The sequence below is a fragment of the Trichomycterus rosablanca genome, chromosome 2 (genome assembly GCF_030014385.1).
Source record: "Trichomycterus rosablanca isolate fTriRos1 chromosome 2, fTriRos1.hap1, whole genome shotgun sequence".
NCBI lineage: Eukaryota > Metazoa > Chordata > Actinopteri > Siluriformes > Trichomycteridae > Trichomycterus > Trichomycterus rosablanca.
In genome coordinates, this window is record NC_085989.1 from 36,370,232 (window position 1) to 36,390,598 (window position 20,367).

General features: G+C 38.5%; 2 protein-coding genes across 9 annotated transcripts in view; one reads left to right on the top strand and one right to left on the bottom strand.

Annotated features, from left to right (window-relative positions):
• The window catches only part of ptk2aa (protein tyrosine kinase 2aa), a 160,485-nt gene extending 148,825 nt beyond the window's left edge, over positions 1-11,660 (top strand). For 7 of the 8 annotated variants that reach the window (XM_063014944.1, XM_063014951.1, XM_063014910.1 and 4 more), the window contains 6 exons: positions 2,785-2,847; positions 3,438-3,477; positions 4,711-4,814; positions 8,301-8,456; positions 8,533-8,613; positions 10,604-11,660. In XM_063014944.1, coding sequence (XP_062871014.1) covers positions 2,785-2,847; positions 3,438-3,477; positions 4,711-4,814; positions 8,301-8,456; positions 8,533-8,613; positions 10,604-10,816 — 657 coding nt within the window. In that variant the 3' untranslated portion in view covers positions 10,817-11,660. Of the gene's footprint in view, positions 1-2,784; positions 2,848-3,437; positions 3,478-4,710; positions 4,821-8,300; positions 8,457-8,532; positions 8,614-10,603 lie in introns of those variants that run through there. The other variant, XM_063014959.1, reaches the window with a different exon arrangement.
• A 3,964-nt stretch (positions 11,661-15,624) lies between these two features.
• Positions 15,625-18,153, bottom strand: rplp1 (ribosomal protein lateral stalk subunit P1). Its single transcript, XM_063014971.1, has 4 exons — positions 17,931-18,153; positions 17,142-17,216; positions 15,926-16,037; positions 15,625-15,744 (listed from the first exon to the last, which is right to left on the bottom strand). The coding sequence occupies exons 1-4, from the start codon at positions 18,000-18,002 to the stop codon at positions 15,662-15,664; spliced, it is 342 nt and encodes a 113-aa protein (XP_062871041.1). The 5' UTR covers positions 18,003-18,153; the 3' UTR covers positions 15,625-15,661.
• Positions 18,154-20,367: the final 2,214 nt, after the last annotated feature.

Sequence of the window (20,367 nt, forward strand, 5' to 3'; positions counted from 1 at the left end):
ACAGTACGGTGGGGCTTATCACAAATCCCACATATGATGTATTATGAGCTACATTTGTTCTTTACTATATTGCATATTATCAAAGTAATTTACGGATGATATGCTGATTAATAATTCAGCATGATTGACTTAAATAGATCATGTTTACTTATTTAGGTGGTGAAATCTGTGTAATCACGGCAACTTTATTATTTATTCACTTTTGTTTTATTTACTCAGACACTTTTAAAATGCCTCAAACCAGTAAAACAGTATTTAGACTTTCAATTCTTGGCTGTTTTCACACACGTCTGTCATAAATCACCATTAAATACACAGGTACACATGAATTTGTGTTACATAGCGTTAAAGGTCTGAGACCAAAAAAATTTTAAAAACCAACATTTCTTTTTTTTTTTTTTTGTTGTGTAATTAATACGACATGAAACGTCAGTACAACTAATGGAAAATGTCAAATCTGTTCCAGTGCCAGTATTGACCCTTATACTGGTACTCGTAGTTACTTTTTGTCAGACTGCTACACCTCTACCTGTTCAGCCTTTTGTTTTACTGGCAAATAAGCAATCTCTGAGCCCTGTACTTAACCCTGATTTTTAACACTAATACAATTGACCCGATGTTGTTCTTCAGCGAACATAAAAACGATGGAACAGTGAGTAATATGCTGTGAATTAAGTAAGGCCTGGTTTGAAAAACAAAACTTTAGACTGTGTTGTGTGGGGATCAAAGAGACTGGAAAGGCTGGCAACCACTGTGGAGAAAGTCATCATAGCTGCTTGATATAACTATTTCCTCTTGGTGTGTTTTTATTCATATTTGTGAGGAAAAAAATCAGTAGCTTTATTAGTTTTGGACTGATTTCTGAGTTGACAGTGGACTGATGGCTCAAAGTTTTTCCCCTTAAGTTTAAATGTTACTCCAGCAGTAGATATGACAGCTTTAGCTGTCCCAGTTTGACTGGGATTCAGTCGTTATTTAATTTGGCTGACGGGTTCTCTGGAGCATTGGAAAATCCCTGTAATTCATGCCTTTCCAAAAGTCCAAATACTCTGACAGATTTAGCATTTTCTGGTTGAAATGTTTTTTTTCTTTCTTTTTATGATAAGACCTTTAGAAGGACTGCTATTAAAAATGATCAGCCAAAGGCTTGAAGTAAATTTAGCTATGGAATCCTACGATATACTCAGCTAAAAAAAAACAAAAAAACATAGCGTTCTTAAAGGGGATTAAGGTCATGCAAATGCTTATGGGCTATTAGTTTAATCTTTCACTGATAATATGATAGATATCTAATCTTATAAATCTAATAGAAATAAATTTATTAAAAGAAAACAAAAATGTAAGTAAACTGGTTTAACACCAGCACAATATTGGCACCCCAGCATTAAGTACATTGTGCAACAAATCTTTGACAACATACCATAACTAAGTCTTGTCCTGTAATATTTGATAATAAGTTTGAGAAGACCATGGAAATGGTTAAAAAGAAAAACAAGGGAAAGTGGGATGTGTTAAAGAAACTGAAGTGGGTGGATAGAAAAAGTTGAAGGAAAGTGCAGAGAAGAGAGCGCCAGGAGGGAGTCTGTCGGCTGTGTGCTGCTCTCAGTTACATTTAAGAGACACTCCAGCAGAAAGTCAGCATTTGCTGCTGATGGAACGTCCCTTCTCCTCACTCTCTCCTCGCCGTGCTGAGGACAAGCTTCTCTCTGAGGATGCACCTTTTCAAATCCTGCTTTGGAAAACCGGTATATTCACACCTACTATTTTGTAAGCATTGTTAATTTGGCTGTGCGTTTTTACTTGGATTGTCTGTGTGTTAGATTGTTTGGGTAGGAGCTGTAATGAGTAAATAATGATGTTGGTTTGTTGGTCCTGCTGCATTATCTGACATGAAAAAGATAAGGCAGAATATGTGTGTTGTGTGTATGTACTATTGTAATATGATGTTCACTGTAATATACTTATTATACGTAGTTATGATACCAAAGTTGTGCTAAGAAAGAATGTGATTCCAGCTCTAAGGTAGCCCTGGTACTTATTTAGCTGCGCAACCACTGAGACCAGTGCTGAAAATGCTTTTAGATTTTTTATTAGAAATCATGTAATCAGAATATAGAGTGAAAATAACATAGAAAACAGAGTAAAAAGACTCCTTGAAAAATACATACATTTCAGAGTTTTATTGGCACTACTAAAAAGCAAGTAAGCACATTTGTGAAACTGACCAGTGCAAAATATATTCTTATGGAAAAATGGTCAGATTTCCTTGAGTCTTATCATTTCCATTGAATCTTAAGCTCAGACGATTTTAAAACTTGTTTAAATTAACACATTTGCAGCCTAATATAGATGTGACCAAAACAAATACAAAAAAATTCTTTACATTTAACTTGTAACAAATTTTGATGCTGATTATAGGATTTGTAATAAGAAAACATTGTATTACATTTAAAAAATAAAAGCTAAATAGGTGCATTTTCATTTTTACACATAAGTGTGTTGTACAGTGTCATAAACCACTAAAGAAAGTCAATTAAAAAGCTAATGTGGTCTTGGAGAAACATATGATAATTTATGCATTTAAAGAACACCATATTATGTAACTATTATAACATAAAGAAACTTAAATTGGTTTTAGTGTTTTTGTTAAGTCTCTTTAAGATAAGATTCCAATAAAGGAATCTTATTTTAAAGAGACTTAACAAAACACTAAAACTAAGCTGAAATGTTTCAGTTGCCTCTGTGCTTAGCATGATGGTTAGTGTGTTTTGTTTTAATTTTCAGAAGCTGGAGTCCAGGAACTCGAGAGGCAGCATTGACCGGGAGGATGGTGCTCTACAGGGACTAGTAAGTGCTCAGCACTCTCTGAATGTTTTTTTTTTTCTGGAGGTCATACTAAGGATGCACACACTAACTTTTAGTTACTCTAGAGTGGGAACATTTCTTAAGCTTTTCATTTTAAGGAATCTCTGGGATATTTAACCCTGTACATTAAGACTGGTCCATTTGTTAAAAAGTGATGAAATGTTGGAAGCAGCAGTAGGGGCGTGGCAGTAGCAGCTACAACTTGGCATTTTATGTGCCCTCATCTCAACTTGGTAATCTACAGAAACATGAATCAGCTTGATGGCACCCACAAACCAGACACATTTTCTTGTAATTACAGTACTGCCTAAGTAGATCAAGATAGACAGGAAACATTAGTTTGCCAGCCAGAGGAAAGGAAAAACAAAAACAAGAAAAAGAGAGTGTTAATAGTGTTTTGGAGATGTGCAGATGCTCTTACATAGCCTCAGGGGCTGAATCATGCATGCTTTTCCACAACCACCCAGAATTCCACACTGCTGTGGTCGGTGGTGGTAATCCAATCTACAGTAAAGGTTGGACCAGAGTGCAAGCCTGTGAATGCTTGTTTTTGTTTCTTTTTTTTTTTTCAGACGGGAAACCAGCACATATATCAACCTGTGGGCAAAGCAGGTAAGAGCCTCAGTATATCTGCTGGAATCCTTCACTTCTTTCAAATTATCTAAGCTTCCATGTTTGCATTTACAAAGTCTGAACAAACTGTTCACTCATCCGTTTGTGTTTGACCAGTCAGGTGGACTTTCAGATTTTTAACGTTTACACTGGAACAGCAATTCCAATTGTGAAGGCACATCGTGGCCTAGCGATTAAGATCCTGGACTAGTAATCAGAAGGTCACTGTTGGGCCCTTGAGCGAGGCCATTAAGCCTTAATTGCTTAGACAGTATACTGTCACTGTACTGTAAGTCGCTTTGGATAAAAGACATCTGCTAAATGCCGTATATTTTCAGTCAAACGCACATTACTAGTTTAGTATCATACAAACGGTATGTCAAAAAAACATACAGTAAACTAAAATAGCAGTTAGCCTTAAAAAACATTAATACAGGACATTCACATTTTGCTATTTAAAAAAAAAGAAAGAAAAAAAAACTATTTTGACTGATGTCGGTGTGAACTGTTGGTATACTTAACTCACAAGAATCAACATGTCAGGATTTATTTGAATTCACCCCTTTAAATAGTCCCATATTGAAACCAAAACCATAGTGATCCAAATCCCTAGTACATAATTCTGTCTTTAATTTTAATAAATCTTAAGTCTGGCTAAAATCTAAGTCTAATGCTTATGTTGAGTGATGATAAAATATGTGCATTCCAGTCTCAACACTTGACACCACTTCTCGATATCACACTCATGCTAGCCGAATGCTATTTTAATGCGACTTAAAGAGGGGGCAGCTCCCACCACTCTCACACCTGTCGAATACCTGTTTCTATCAAACACATATTGACTGAATGTCCTAAATACTTACAGGAACCACAATCTATACCTAAGACTATGAAAATAATTCTTCATTTCTTAAAGAGAACATGTCTAAAAGAACTCATCTAAGAAAACAACATATAAGAACAACTTTTGTGTAAATAAACAAAAATAAATAGTGCGACTCAAACTCAAATTGATCATTTAAAGGCCTGTCTGTGCTTAGTGATGATAGAGATGGTCTTATTTTCCTCATACCTACTTTAGCATTGTAGCTTCAGTACAGCACTAAACAAACTTCAGAGAACAAACGTCTTGACTAATCAACCACTAAATATTTTTTACATTACGACAAAGTGTATTTTCATACTATAAGTATAGATGTAATTGCTAAAAGTATTTGCATCTTCACTGGACAGATCCAGGACCTCCACCTAAGAAACCCCCTCGGCCTGGTGCTCCCACTCACCTGAGCAACACAACAGGCATCAACCCGATCGACAGCTACAATGAAGGCGTGAAGGTTTGATTTGATTTCATTCAGTTAGGCAGCATGAGCCTTTCAATCCTCAGCAAAGTCTAATGCACACTCCACAAACAACTCTTAAGCCTGTCTGAAGTAAAGTGAACTCATTGGTAAACCGCTATGTGTTAAGCATGTACTTTACTAATCTCTTGTTTTTTGCATCACACATATTATTTTGCCTGTACTAAGTACTATTTTCAGCTGAGATGCACAAAACAGATAAATGAAAAAGACCATTTCTTTGCTATCCATAGCCAGACAGCTAGAGTTGCTGCTCGTCAGCAAAACTGGAACGGCTCTTTTCTCCAGCAGCCCAGGGGCAAGAATGGGGTTCAGTGGCCTCTTCACTCCCTATGCACACACACATACAAAAAGATGCAAGTTTGTAGAGTTGAGTAAAAAGACATAGTATTGAATATGAGTATGTGGTTTCTGTCTTTGGGATAATTCAGTTTCAGTCAGTTTGAGGATAACAGGAGTTTAAAAAATAGGTTTTTTGCACCACCCCACTTGTGCCACAGGATAGTGACCTCTTGTGCTGGAAACCACATGTAAATTGTAGTTCACTTGTACAATTCAGCTTCTTATAAGCCAAAGTAAATCATGAAGAAGGTTGCTACTTTGAAAAGACCTTAATTGTTCAAGCACAAATATATACAGCTCTGGAAAAAAACAAGAGACTGCTGCAAAATTAGTAGTTTCACTGGTTTTACTGTTTATTCTGACAACATTTTCCCAAATTGTAAATAAAAATATTATCTGCTTCTGTTTGCAGAAAATAGCAGCTGGTTAAAAAATAAGATGTTTTGAGACCTCCAGTAATGCAGGAAAATAAGTTCATCTTCATTTGTTAAAAAAAAAAGAAACAAAGCACCACAATGTTAACGCTTTGACTTTGGAAAAGTTCAGGAATCAATATTTGCTGGAATAACCCCAATTTTAAATCCTAGCATTCATGCCTTGTCTTGCTTTCCCCTAATCTTTCACTGATGTTAGGGTGATTCCTGGTACAAACAATTCAAGTTGTCTTTAATGGGGTTTAGGTCTGGTGATTGGGCTAGCCACATCATGGTCTTGGTCTAGTCCTCCATCCATACCTCGATTGACCTGGCTGTGAGAACACAGGCCTTCACAAAGACAATTTTGCCCAATTACAGCCTTACTAAAGGACCCCCTAAATCCTCCACCAGATTTCACAGTAGCTGTTTTTGCATATTCCAGTCTGTAGCTTTGTTGTCCACAATTTCTGCTTCCTTTGTTGCTTGTCCACAATGTCTGCTTGACTTTGTTCTTATGAACTGCTGTTGTTGAAATTGTAAGGCAGGAAGAAACCTGACGCTCACTGTATCTGCCAGTAAAGCCAAAATAACACTTTTAGATGGTCTCTTTTTGCATGGTCAGTAGTTATTTTTTAATTCCAGTTACTTTTGAGGTTCTACGAGCACTGTGTTATCACTCAACTGGTCCTAATGCAAGAGGACAGTGATGGTTTATAATAAGGTTTATAATATGGTTTACCTGTGTTGGAATTTAACAGACACTGGAATTAAATGGCTGCCATACAAGTTTTTTTTCCCAGAGCTGTATTTTATGCTACCTTTTTTTTTTCTTTACATTTTTGTGGGCTTTATTTGTGATATTTATTCCGAGCTTGTGGATCATCTTATATGAACATTTCACAAAAGAGGGCTAGTCACACCTTACCCAAATTATGCAACACTGCTATATGCTTCTTTAATATTTTGTTTGTACATGTTTGCATGTCCTTTTTTGCATCATTAATTTTGTTCCTGTTCTTCTTCCCCTGCATCCCTCACCCTCTCACATTCGCCTGCTTTTTTGCTGCACGTAGCCTTGGCGGGTAAGAACCTTTGTATGTCAGGTTATGTCATTTTTGGTCATTAGCAGCTGCTTCTCTCACTCAATCTGCATGTTAAAGCTCTTTTACTAGTACAACAAACATTAGGACTTTATGGTACAATTGCTTTGTTACTTTTTGTTTGCGCTGCAGTAATGAGTGGCACTGCTCGCTGACTCATCATTTCATGTATTGCAGTTACAGTTTAAATTTATACAAATTTAAGGTACAAGTGAAGCTTTCAACCTATTAAAGAGTATTCATGTTGAATTAAACATGTATTAGATGTCAAATTAATTTTCCCAGAGCTTAAAAAAATTCTTTTATAATTGTTCAGACCTACTTTACTGGGTATTTTCCATTTGTTTGCCATTATAAGGGCGCTGACACACCAAGCCAACTGCCAGCTGTAATAAAGTGTTTGTGGCCGACAGTCACCCATAGTTTTCCCAACCATGTCCCACATTGTTTCCACTAGTCAGACTTTGCCAGGCCTGTGGAAGGATTTTCTTAATGGCTGTTCAGTGAACTCTTGTGACCACTGGTCCAGCCTAGCAAACAATCTTAAAAATGTACATATATAAATTAGCTTATTACAATTCAAACTGATGCACAGTGACATGAAACTCATAGCTGAACTAGATATACCCTCTGGGCTACATCCCAAATTGCATATCACCACAATAAAATGAGTCAAAATACTATTCCACTATATGACACTGGTTCACCACTGATATATAAATCTATTTTGACAAAGAAGATTTCATACCTGATATGATATTGTTTCTGGACTTCGTTGGAGGGTTTTTTTATATTAAAAAATGTAAATATATTGTTTTTATTTAGTGTTTTGTACTTTTACTTGCCAGTGATCAAGATTCTGATTCTGATCAAAGCTAATATAAATATAAATAAATGTTTAAATTCCTTGTTTGCACCATATGTATTAAATGCATCTGTCTGACCTAAAACCTTATGTGATATGAATGTATCTATTTTATCTGAACATCAACACTATATCAGGTTATTCCAGTTACAAATGCCACGTTCTGGTTGTATCATGATTTTTTTTTTTTTTTACATAGGTGGAGAACATGTAAAATGCTGTTTGTCAGCTGTAGTTTTTAACTTAAATGTAGCACAGAAGAAGTGAGGTGGCATGAGGTTAATGCTTCCTTTTTTTGGCATCGGCTTGGTGTGTCTGACCTTAGGCTCAGCCAGCTATAAGCTTAAACGGTTACATGTTATGTTCTGTACCTTAAACTTACAATTGTCAGGTGCCAATTGCAGGTGTAAATAATAGTTATGCTCATTTGTGTGCTATCACAAGGTGTTTTTGGGGTTTACCCTCAACCAAAAATGAAGTATATCTAGGATGCACAGATTTATTTTGTGTTCTTTTACCTTTATTTTTATTTACTCACGTGTTTATAATACTGCATTATTTGTGAATCGTACAAAAAGTGTTCTGACCTAAGCATTGGACTTTAAATTCCATTGTGGTTTTTGGCTCCTGAATTGTGTTCCGTTTATAGTAATATAGGATAAATACAGCCACAATAATGTATTTGTATATTTGCCCAAGTGTAGAGTTTTTATGCAACCCTTAATTGTTAATTTCCCAGATCCAGCCTCAAGAGATAAGTCCTCCACCCACAGCCAACCTTGACCGTTCCAATGATAAAGTCTATGAGAATGTAACGGGATTGGTGAAGGCGGTCATTGAAATGTCCAGTAAAATCCAGCCTGCCTCCCCAGAGGAATATGTGCCAATGGTGAAAGTAAGAGATCTCATGCACAGAACTTTTTTATCAGTAGGTTGTTATGAAATTGGTGCTAAGCCCATTGTGATTACAGGAGGTGGGGTTGGCACTGCGAACGCTGCTGGCAACCGTGGATGAGACCATACCAATCCTACCGGCAAGCACACACAGAGAGGTACAGCTCTACCTTTTCCTTCCTTTACTAGATATTATCTTGAGGAATGTTTTTGAGCTTTTATTTATTTAAACTCATTTATAATCAAAACTGAGGTTTTACATTATTTACATTAGGTTACATTAGGTTTTCCAACTGCAAACGTACTTACTATTTTGGTTTTTACATTTACATTTAGCAGACGTTTCTACCCAGTACTGGGACAGTATACTGTCTAGGTAATTGAGGGTTAAGGGCCTTGCTCAAGGGCTCAACAGTGACAACCTGGCAGTGTTGCAACCTTTCGATTACTAGTCCAGTACCTTAACCCAGTGGTCCCCAACCACCGGGCCGCGCACCGGTACCGGTTTGTGGGTCATTTATTACCGGGCCACACAGAAAGAATAAATAATTAGAGATTGCTACAAGAGCAGTTACATTTCCGATACTCTTCGGGTGTTATTGTCACTTATCACCACTAGGTGGGAGCAGCATCTCGTTGCAGCGTAAAGAGCTCAGGCTTTACACTGATTTTCCATTCTATAGTTATTCTATATTAAATCCTCCCACCGTGGTCCGTGAAATTATATCCTAAATGAAACTGGACCGTGGTGCAAAAAACATTGGGGACCGCTGCCTTAACCGCTAGGCTACGACTGCTCAGTTTTTAGAGTAATTTTTAGAGTAGTATACATAGCTGTATAGTGTGTTAGCAATAAAAAACAGCTTGATAAAGCAACAGAACAAAACATTTGCCAAACAAATCATGGAGCAGTAACAGTAATGACAGCAGTAACCACATGTTGTTCAGCTCTACATTAAAATGAAACTATTAAATGTTTTGACAAGGGCAGGGGTGGTATAGCGGTTAAGGTACTGGACTAGTAATCAGAAGGTTGCCAGTTCACGCCTCAATACAGCCAAATTGCCACTGTTGGGCCCATTAACCCTCAATTGCTCAAATTGTATTCTGTTATAATTGTAAGTCACTTTGGATAAAGGCGTCTGCTAAATGCTGCAAATGTTAAATGTTAAAAAGGTATACTGTATGAAACAGCTGTTGGTATTACAATCTTTACTGAAGTCCAAAATGTTTGGAGGCAGTGGCACTGACAAAAAGACTGGAAGAGCTGGAAGTGGCCGAGATGCTGAGATTCTTGTTGGGGAGTGATGAGGATGGACAGGATCAGGAATGGGTTTATTAGAGAGACAGTGCAGGTAGGATGTTTTGGAGACAAAGTTAGGGAGGAGAGATTGAGATGGTTTGGGCATGTCCAGAAGAGAGAGTTGAGTTATATCGGGAAAAGGGTGCTGAGGTTGGAGCTGCCAGGCAGGACGAGGAAAGGGAAGCCAAAGAGGAGGTTTATGGTAGTGAGGATGGACATGGAGGGGCTGTGTGTTAGTCACAGCTCGCCTCGGTCAGGAGTGGAGGTCAGCAGCAGTAGAGGAAGCAAAATGCGATTGGATATTTGTTACTTGTATAAAAAACTGTCAAAATGGTTCAGTACCAAAAAAGTGGGATTCTTTAATGCAGACGTCATAAATTGTGATATGCCTGAACTTTGATAATTCAGTTTGATAATTCAATTTGGAATCTGTGTCTACTGTGATGGAAAAAACCCTTAATGAAGTACCTCAGAGACTGGATTGTCAGTAGAAAAGGGTTTTAATCTTATCTGCAGAGAAGGGCCGCAGAAACACAGATAACACAGAAATGAATAAATACCCTTATATACTCCCCTTGGTGTCCTTGTAGGACAGTGGAAGATTCCACCGTTAACAGAGATTTCTTAGCTAGAACATTAAAACTGGTCTAAATCAGCTAGAACTGGGTTTTGGAGGTCATACAATGTAATCAACGCACTTCATACACATCCAATAACATTCTACAGTATTGTAGCAGTGTTCTTGGAGTATTGGACTATGTCTACTGCCCTAGACATATGAACACATTTTAAGTAGTAATTGATTATGTATTAATATTTTTTTTTCCCCCACACTACTCTGACAGATTGAAATGGCACAGAAACTGCTGAACTCTGACCTGGCCGAGCTGATCAGTAAGATGAAGCTAGCACAGCAGTACATGCTCACCAGTCTGCAGCAGGACTACAAGAAGCAGATGCTGACCGCTGCACATGCCCTCGCTGTTGACGCCAAAAACCTGCTGGACGTGATCGACCAGGCCAGGCTCAAGATGATCACTCAGTCCCGGCCTCACTAGGAGAGACGCCGTTAACATAGCACACCAGAGTGAAGAGGTGGGACAGTCAATGCTGGGACAAGATGTTTTGTGTTCTGGATCACACATCACCAGTGGCCCTTCACTTGAACTCTTGCCACTGTGAAGAACCACACCCACAGGAATATGGAAGAAACCTTTTTATTTACAGAGACTGGTCACTCCAGTCAGTGAGCTGGTTTTGTCAGACTTATGCTGCAACTGGAACCCACATGGAACACTGTGCTAATGCACAGCCTGGAACAACCTGATGTAACCCGATGTAACCCAAAGGTCTATTATAGACACACGCACACTTCCTATTCTGAACTGTCTTATAGCAGATATGCTTCTACTATAACTATACTGAGAGCTCACACTGTTCTCCTCTGATCTACATTTAGAGGACACCTAGAAACACATTTCCTACCACACCATGCTGTTTAAACTACTATACTCCACACAAAGGTTTCTGTTTTTAAAGAATCACACCCCAATATACAGTATAAAGTGAAAAAGAAAAGGGGTGTTTCTTAAAAAATATCAATGGGTAGAAAAATGCCATCAAGGACTGTTCACACGTTCACTAAATTCATATCGGTCAGTGAAAGCACAGTTTGAGCAGCGTGAGGCCTTTTACCCATCGCCTTTTTAAAAAGTGGGTCGACATGTACCACATATCTTACTTTTTCCTTTAAGACTGATGTACTCAGTCCTATTGAGTGTTTTCACACTCGCTCCATGTACAGTACAATCTATAAATGAATCCACTTTGTCACTCTGATAAATTATTCTCAGGTAATTCTGACTGTACAGAATCTTTAACTAATAAAATGTGTTACTCTTGTATTTGTGCTGCTGATTTTTTCTCCACTCACCTTTGCTGTAAGCTGTAAAAAACAGTTAACAGAATTATTCATCTACACCCGGGGTGTCAAACTCATTTTATTCACTTCCCCATCTTTCATTAAATGACCTTCCTTCTGCTTCAGTTTTCTCTTCTTGTACATTTTGGGATTATTTGTAAATATTTCTCAACATCATCTAGTGGTGGGATGCGCGATCACTTTGCAGGTCACAAAATCGGCATGCATTGTGAGAAATGCAGTTAATGTATGATTTTACAGTGTATTTTAAGACAATTGTTCTGCCCTCGCCAAGTTTTCCCCCTTTCTTAGCTATACCGACAGACAGCTCCCTCCAAATTACAGTTACGTTGGTTTTATTTGCTTCCCAACTGTACACTGTGTGCATCAGAATGGAGTAAAACTACAAAATACAAACAATAAAAAACAATTTAAAAAAAACTCTGGTGGTGCGGCGGTAAAATAAAAAAACACTCGCTGTTCACCAGAGCTGAGATCTTGAATACATCGTATCGAATCTCGGCTCTGCCTGCTGGCTGAGGCTGAGCGGCCACATGAACAACGATTGGCCTGTTGTTCAGATAAGGGGTGGGATTAAGCCGGATGGGGACTCTCTCTCAGACTAGTGTGATTACGACCTCTGCTGGCTGGTTGGTGGCATCTGCACGGAAATGGGAAAGGAGTGCGGTAGAGGGTGTAGCTCTCCGTACACAGTTCTGTACTGCACCGCACTCGTCAAGTGTAGGTGATAAGATGTTCGATTGCTGTGCACGTGTTGGAGGGGGTGTGGAGCAGCCTCGTCCTCCCCAATCAGGAGCAGGGACCAACATTAGTGAGAGGATGATCGACGGGAAGAAATTGGATGTGCTAAAAGGGGAGAAAAAAAAAACTTAATACAGTACAGGCACATAGCTGTAGTCAAGTGTTACATCTAGTACAATATAAAATTTAACCAAATGTAAAATAGCGCTAACGGAATTATGGTAAATTCGTAACTGAAACGCTGTAACATACTCGCTAAACATTTACAAACAACTGAGAATATAAACGTCTACTACTTACAGGTGATGATTCTGTATTGGATTGCAAGAGAATTAACTTCTATTTATTATTGTTTACGCTCCTGATTTTACCCCACATTCTTTTGCCGCTAAAACATAAAAGTGACATGGCTTCTTAGCAAAGTCAAAGTTAGTTGCCATGACTACGATGTCAGCAGTTGCCGTATAAAGGCACAGGTGTCCCATTAAATTATAAGTGCGTCTCTAACTACCCGAACCATCACAACAATCGTACGTCTTTTAAGCTCTCGCGGGCCACATAAAATGACGTGGCGGGCCGGATTTGGCTCACGGGCCTTGATTTTGACACCCCTGATCTACAGGGATACGTTAGCAAGTATTTATAGGCTCTTGAGTTCGCTTGACTGTGTCTTTCTTGGTTTAAAACTGGTGTATGAACAATTTTCTAAAATTCTAAGACATGCCACAATTATGCTGCAAAAACAAAGTGTTTTGAAGTTGATTATATAAATTTAGCTAGAGCTGCAGCAAACAAATGTCTGTCATTATACATACCCCTATATAATGTTGACTATCTTAAAACTTACTGCTAGTCTGTATAATCTCAAGTTGGGTTACAACATGATTGAACCATGAGGAATCATAATAACATACCTTAATTTGCCTCAGTGATGTGTGATAGGAGCACCACCCAGAGATTCAAGTGTTTAATGAGTGCTGCAACCAAAAGGTTCATGATTATAATACTTCCAAGACCTTTTTTTCTTTTTTTAATTACCTATTTTTTTCTCACTTTTCCCCCAATTTTTCTCCCCTATTCTAGTCGTGTCCAATTACCCTGATTGCGTCCTCTATACTGATTCGACCCTGCACCGCTGATTGAGGACGCCTCTCAACTGACTTGCGCCCCCTCCGGTACGCAATCAGTACAGACTGCATTTTTCACCTGCACGAGTCGAGTTCATACACTAATGGACGCTATGTACGGAGGGTCACACCCCCATCAGCATTATTCCTCAGCCCTGTGCAGGCGCCATCAGTCAGCCAGCAGAGGCCGCAGTTGTACCAGTTATGAGGACCTATGATCCGACTCTCTACCCTCTAACCCTGAACAACAGCCAATCATTGTTCATGCTGCCGCCCAACCCAGTCAGAGAGGCATTCAGAACCCCAACTCTGGTGCACTAGCGTACTTTACCGCTGCACCACCTGAGCGGCTACTTCCAAGACCTTAAACATTCCGAGACACCATTGGGAATATTATCCAGAAGTGCCTGGCCTTGGGAGAAACCTCAGAAATGTTGCCAGAGGCCCAGGCAATGTCATCAGTACGACAATGAATCACCCTGTGTTCATGCTAAAGTCTTACTGGATGACCTGATTAAAGCTGGGAAGAATGTGTCAGTGGCAACCAGAAGATCGCTTAACAACCAAGGGCTTCATGGCCAGACTCCATAAAGAACTTTTGATTAAGACAGAGGAAGACTCAACTCAAATAAACCAGAATGAATTTGGATAGGCCTGCAACGGTCTGGGACACAGTTCTATAGTGACAAATCAAACTGGAACTGTTTGGCCATGTGGATCAGCAATTTGTCTTGTGCAAGAAAGGCATGGCTCCTAATCAGATAAATCCTTACAGGCAAGCATAGTGATAATGATGCAGAAACTGGCAATCTTGACTATGTAACTGGTATCACAGAAATTCCAAAGCATTTTAAGGAAAAATGTTATGATTTGTGATGAAACTGAACCTTGATGACAATTGGTTTTCCAAGACAATGAACCTAAGCACACTTCAACACGTCAGCCAAAGCTTGCTTAAGGAACAAGTCTCCGAGTGGCCTTAAATCGCAACTGCAATGCTAATGTCTCTAAGCAACAGTAAAATCATGTTAACACAAGTTTGTATACTTCAGAATTTTTTCCCCCCCAAAACATTGTTGTTACATCTCTTTAAACAAACCTATGGCCCAAGCTATTATAACCACTGGTCAAACACTACTGTTCAAAAAGCGTGCTAGTGTAGCCTGTTAGAAATATGCAATGAACTGTTCCTCAGCTTAAAACTGACATGTTTAATTTAATTTGGTGACAGAAGCAAACACTTCTGCAATGTCTGAAGTCCCCCCCCCCATTTTATACACTCAAAAAAAAAAATGTACGCACACACATCTGAAAACTTGAAGCACTACTAAATCCTAAGCACAATTTCATTTGTTCATTCATTCAAAATCAGTTTAGCAAAATCTCTGAATACAATTTGCATAATTAAGCACTTTGCACCTAGAAACACAAATGCAATACCCCAATTACTCATGTTGTAACTGTGCAACCTCAACCGGAAGAACTCGACTCGTTAGTCAGGGTATAAAAAGGCCACAAGTGACTTATACAGCTGTAAAATAAAAAGTGAAAACAGGAAAAATTGCATTTTGCTAACTTTTTTCAGTTCAGCTGAACCCTATTATTTACCTTTTTGTATCTGTGCACTGATTTTCTTTCATTCATAACAAAAAGTTTCTGTACTTTTTTTTTTTTTTACAGAAACTCCCCCTCTCAATTCAAAACAACTATTAGCTTTAGGAATGGGACAGCCATTCAGCTGATGGTTAGGTGCACAATTTTGTTTTCTAAACTGCTGTAATCAGTACGCTATCTATCGCCTTATAAATACTGTTTGTCATTTATTTACAAAGTTTGTGTAGCCTTCACTGGCTACTACCATTTACTTGCAGTAAAATCTCCCATTTATACCAAAAGTACTAAACAGTTATACAGGTTAATGAAACAGCTGTGTAAACAGTACTGTACTGCTGTCCGGAGGTAAGGCTCGGTGGCTAAAACTGCTTTTTCTGTTCAAACACCTGCTACTTATTACAAATCTTTTAAACACGGGAATAAAACACTAAGCAGCCACACATTGGAGTCAGTTTTTTATTTTTTGACCAGAAAAAGCATTAGTCAAAGAGACCAAAGCCCATGTCATCATCAGACTCCTCAGACTCCTCCTTCTTCTCTTCTTTCTTCTCCTCCTCCTTGGCTGAAATGCAAAACGTAAATGTGTAAATATTTCAGAATGAATGCAGCCCTGTTTACATCAACTTCATGTGATCACTCAAATGAGATTACCTACTCATTACCTTTACAAATACATGATTATTACAAAAAGAATGATTGTGCATCACGTAAAATCTGCATCATTGGACAAAAAGTGTAGTTACCTGGTGCATCACCAGCAGCAGGAGCGGCTACACCAGCAGCAGCGGCTGGTGCTGCACCACCGCCAGCACCCACGTTGCAGATCAGGCTACCGATGTCCACACTGGCAAGAGCCTGTACACAAATTTGAATTTATTTAACAGTTAGTTTCGTTTTATCATGTTTTACACTCTTTGGTTACATTCATGACAGAAACAGTAGTTACTCATTACACAAGATTCAGCAGTTCATAAGTCATGGACAATTTTGTATCTCCAATTTCACCTCACGTGCATGTCTTTGGACTGTGGGAGGAAACCGGAGCACCCAGAAGAAATCCACACAGACACGGGGAGAACATGCAAACTCCCCACAAAAAGGACCCGGACCATCCTACCTGGGAATCAAACCCAGGACCACCGTCCCGCCTGAATATATGTAATAAAACTCATTTATTAGTCTTGGTACCAGTATAACCAATAACTCATTAGAAGCAGAATTATGAAACTCAAGGTCTGAGGTGTAGAGCTTTTTATGACCAAAACTTCTTATTCACCCATTAAATAAAACTCCAAATAAACTTAAACCTGCCAATCTTGTTTTATTCTATATTGAAATTCCATGTGCACACGAACCCTAGCATGTACACATCTATTCCCACAATCCATTTTTAATAAGAATAAGCAGAATATCACTGACATCTAGGCATACAATACCATCATTACCAATCAATGTTTTCAGTGGTAACATTCTAATTATTACTGTTTACATTTAAAGTATCTGACACTTTTACCTAAAGTGACTTACAACTGCATCCAAATACATTACAAGCAACTAAGGATTAAGGGCCTAGCTCAGGGGCCCAACAGTAACAACTTCGACTTGAACACTTAACCTTTATATTAATAGACCAGTGCCTTAACCATTAGCCTATTACTGCACTACTGCTAAACAAACCCCATATTAACCAAGTTATAATTACTAGATCATTTAATCTTGTGATTAGGGTAAATTATGTGCTTGAAAAGAAATCTATTTTTCAAACAACTTGTTCCACTTGCACTGCTCCTTTATATTTTTTTTATTAAATACCAGCACATTTAGCAGTACTGTATTTGTACATTCATCTTTACAGCAGCTTTATGCATAATAATAACTAGTAAAATTACACTAAAGAAAAATGTACAGTAAACATAAGCCATAAAGAGTTGACTGCTGACTACAATTAGAAAAACATACCTTAGCAAACAGACCAGGCCAGAAAGGCTCAATGGTCACTCCGGCAGCCTTGATCAGGGCGTTCAGCTTGTCCTCCTGGAAAATAGAACAATGGTTGATTAACTTCTGAATATTCTAGTGATCCACAGAGCTAGTATTACATATGTGCCTGATGACTTAAATTTTCAGACTTTGACAGATGTAAATAAATTCTAAGACATTAATTTGGCATTTAACACCACCAGCCCAACAGCATCAACACTGTGATTAGTAGCAGCGACACAATCAGTAAAAAAGGATAATATAAATATATATATAAATATATATATAAATAGTGTAGTTTTGCCTTAATTGCATGAGGACACAATGACAGGTCAGTTTATCACTCATATGTAAATGTTATAGGAGAAGTAAGTTTTTAAAGTTGGAACCACTTTTAGTTCCCACCACGTTGTTATACTCAATGGTAAACAAACCTAGAGAGTAGCTTGCTTTAAAATCCACCTGTCAGTCTGATAACATCTGGCCTAGCCTAGTGTAATTACAAAATAATAAATTACTCTAAATATCCAGATCTGGCAACACAGCTTAGACAAGCGCCTGACATAACCGGCACAATGCTAACTAGCTAACTACGCTAACACACTACTCGTATAGTACAAAGGAAGGCAAGTGTTATTTTCTATCTCGAATATTTAATGTGTGTATAAACACCTCATATTACACAACACAGTTCTATGGGCACCATGTGTCGGGAAGACGTTTCCGCTCAACATGGCGCCCTCCCGTCAGGAGAACAGAGGCACATACCGTAACTGTAACTTCATCATCGTGGAGGATGAGAGCGGAGTAAATACAGGCCAGCTCAGAGACAGAAGCCATTTTTCTGCTGATATATTCGAGTTTAGGAGTTGGATGCCTAATTTAGACGGTGCTAGTCGCCGGATTAAAAGGCCTTAGCTTCGTTAGAAGAACCGAGCACCTTTAGGCACAAACACGTCCTTCTTACACAGCGGAAAGAGAGAGAGGAGAGGCGGGTCATCTCTTTATATAGTCCTTGCGTCACTTCACCAGCTCACCGGAAGGCGGGATCTTCTACTCCTTTTGATTTTATTGTTGAATGCAGTGGTGCTCAAACATAATGGTTTATTATAAACTCTGAACCACTGGTTTTTAGTCTTTTTTTGCAAATCCCCTTCTACATCTGATCCAAATGTCTCCAAACAAACACCACCTCCCATTAACAAAACAACATAAAAACACAATATCTCATTTTAACACCAAAAAAGGCAATATTCTACCACCAACTAAACCCAGGTGACACGTTTTACTAGTTGAACTGCTATTGTTCAGGCCTAATACAGTGTTGCCACTCCTTGGAATTTATCTTAAGATCTTGGGCTTTTTAATTTGCACTCAAGCAATTAAAACCTGCATGCAACTGTATGGTCTACAGTCATAAATAAGGAATGAAAAAGAGTACTACTACTAAATAATACTGGCCATCTGTACACCTACTGTACATTTACTTACATTTTCTTGGACGCAAGAACATGACGTCACATTGCCAACCATGCATTTTACTTCCATTTTATTTATTTTTTTTGGTAATTGATGTAATACATTGCATAAAAAGAAGGTCCTGGGTTCCATCCCCAGGCTAGGTGGTCCGGGTCCTTTCTGTGCGGAGTTTACATGTTCTCCCCATGTCTGCATGGGTTTCCTCCGGTAACTCCGGTTTCCTCCCACAGTCCAAAAACATGCAGTCAGGTTAATTGGAGACACTGAATTACCCTTTGGGGGAATGTGTGTGTGTGTGTGTGTGTGTGTGTGTGTGTGTGTTCGTATGTGTGTCTGACCTGCGACGGACTGGTGCCACGTCGAGGGTGTTAATGTGTGCCTTGCTCCCATTGAAAAGCTGGGACAGTTTCCAGAGCCCCCCCATCCCGACTCTAATTGGATAAGTGGTTAAGAAAGTAAGTGAGTGAATGAGTGAGATTGCATGAACACATCTGCGTTAATCGTCATAGTAAACAGTTTAAAATCTGATTTTTGCAGTCAGAAACAATTAATGTTGTTACCGGACCGATAGTGATAGCAAATCAGATTAGACAGGACACTCTCTGGGTTTGAAAGACATTAACAATTTTATTTTTTTATATTGCAATTTGTAAATGTTAATACTGATAATGATCCCGAGTGTTTGCAACCATTATCCATATAAAGCAGAATTCTGTAGCCATTAGCCTGCAGCTTACTACAGACCAAACATAACACCAGTGTTTCTAGTGTGGTCTAATTTGTAACCTTTTTTGAAGAATTATGTTCATGAATAACAAGTATATTAGAGAAACATTTAAAAGGACAGCTTAAAGAGCCATACGGAACAGAACAAAAACAAAAGCTGAAAGGAGAGTAAGGTAGCTTGGTAGTTAAGGTAGTGGACTAGTAATGACAAGGTGACTGGCTCAAGCCACTGACAAGACTGAGCAAAGCTTTTACTTCTTAGTTGCTCTGATTGTTTTCAGTAACAATAGAAAGTAATTTTAAATAAACGCATCAACTAAATGTAGAATATAAGAGAAATTGGGTATTGTTAATATTACATATTTAATACATGTTCATACATATTTAAACCAGTGCCATTTCCAGATGAATTGTGTAGACCTTTATTCAATACTTCGTAGTCCAGCTGACATTAATTACAGCTGCAAATCCTCTTGGTATAAGCTTGGATAAGCTTTGCTCACTCGGATTTGGGCAGTTTATTCTATTCTTAGTTGCAGTTAAATGTCATATTGAATGTATATGTGGATGTGACAACAATTGAAGATGAATGAAGATCTGAAGATCTAGCCACAGATGTTTGTCTGAGCCACTCAATGACATTCAGAGAATTGGCCCAAAGCCACTCACCACAGTGTCAACCCAGACTGAGTTTGCATATGCATGGGAGGCGGTTTTCTTTAAAGATGTTACAGTATTTGGCTGCATCCATGCATCACCATGTTGTAAAGATGATATAAGCCATGGGATGAGCAGTGCCTGTTTTCCACCACAGAGCTTACTGTCCTGCCCAACATTTTTCTCTCATCAAACCAGAGAAGCTTTATCCGTATGTTGCCTTTACACAGATCTTTAACATTCAGCAAATTCTAACCAGTCAGGGGGTCTGAATACTTTCTGAATCCAAAGTATATTACATAATACAGCCTACTTTTTTATTCACTTTAAAGTTTTAGTTATG

Coding starts and splice junctions, on each gene's coding strand:
- rplp1 (XM_063014971.1), bottom strand. CDS start 18,002: ATGGCTTCTGTCTCTGAGCTGGCCTGTATTTACTCCGCTCTCATCCTC. Junction 16,038..17,141: donor GGCCTGGTCTGTTTGCTAAG/GTATGTTTTTCT, acceptor ATTTGTGTACAG/GCTCTTGCCAGTGTGGACAT. Junction 15,745..15,925: donor TGCTGCTGGTGATGCACCAG/GTAACTACACTT, acceptor TTTGCATTTCAG/CCAAGGAGGAGGAGAAGAAA.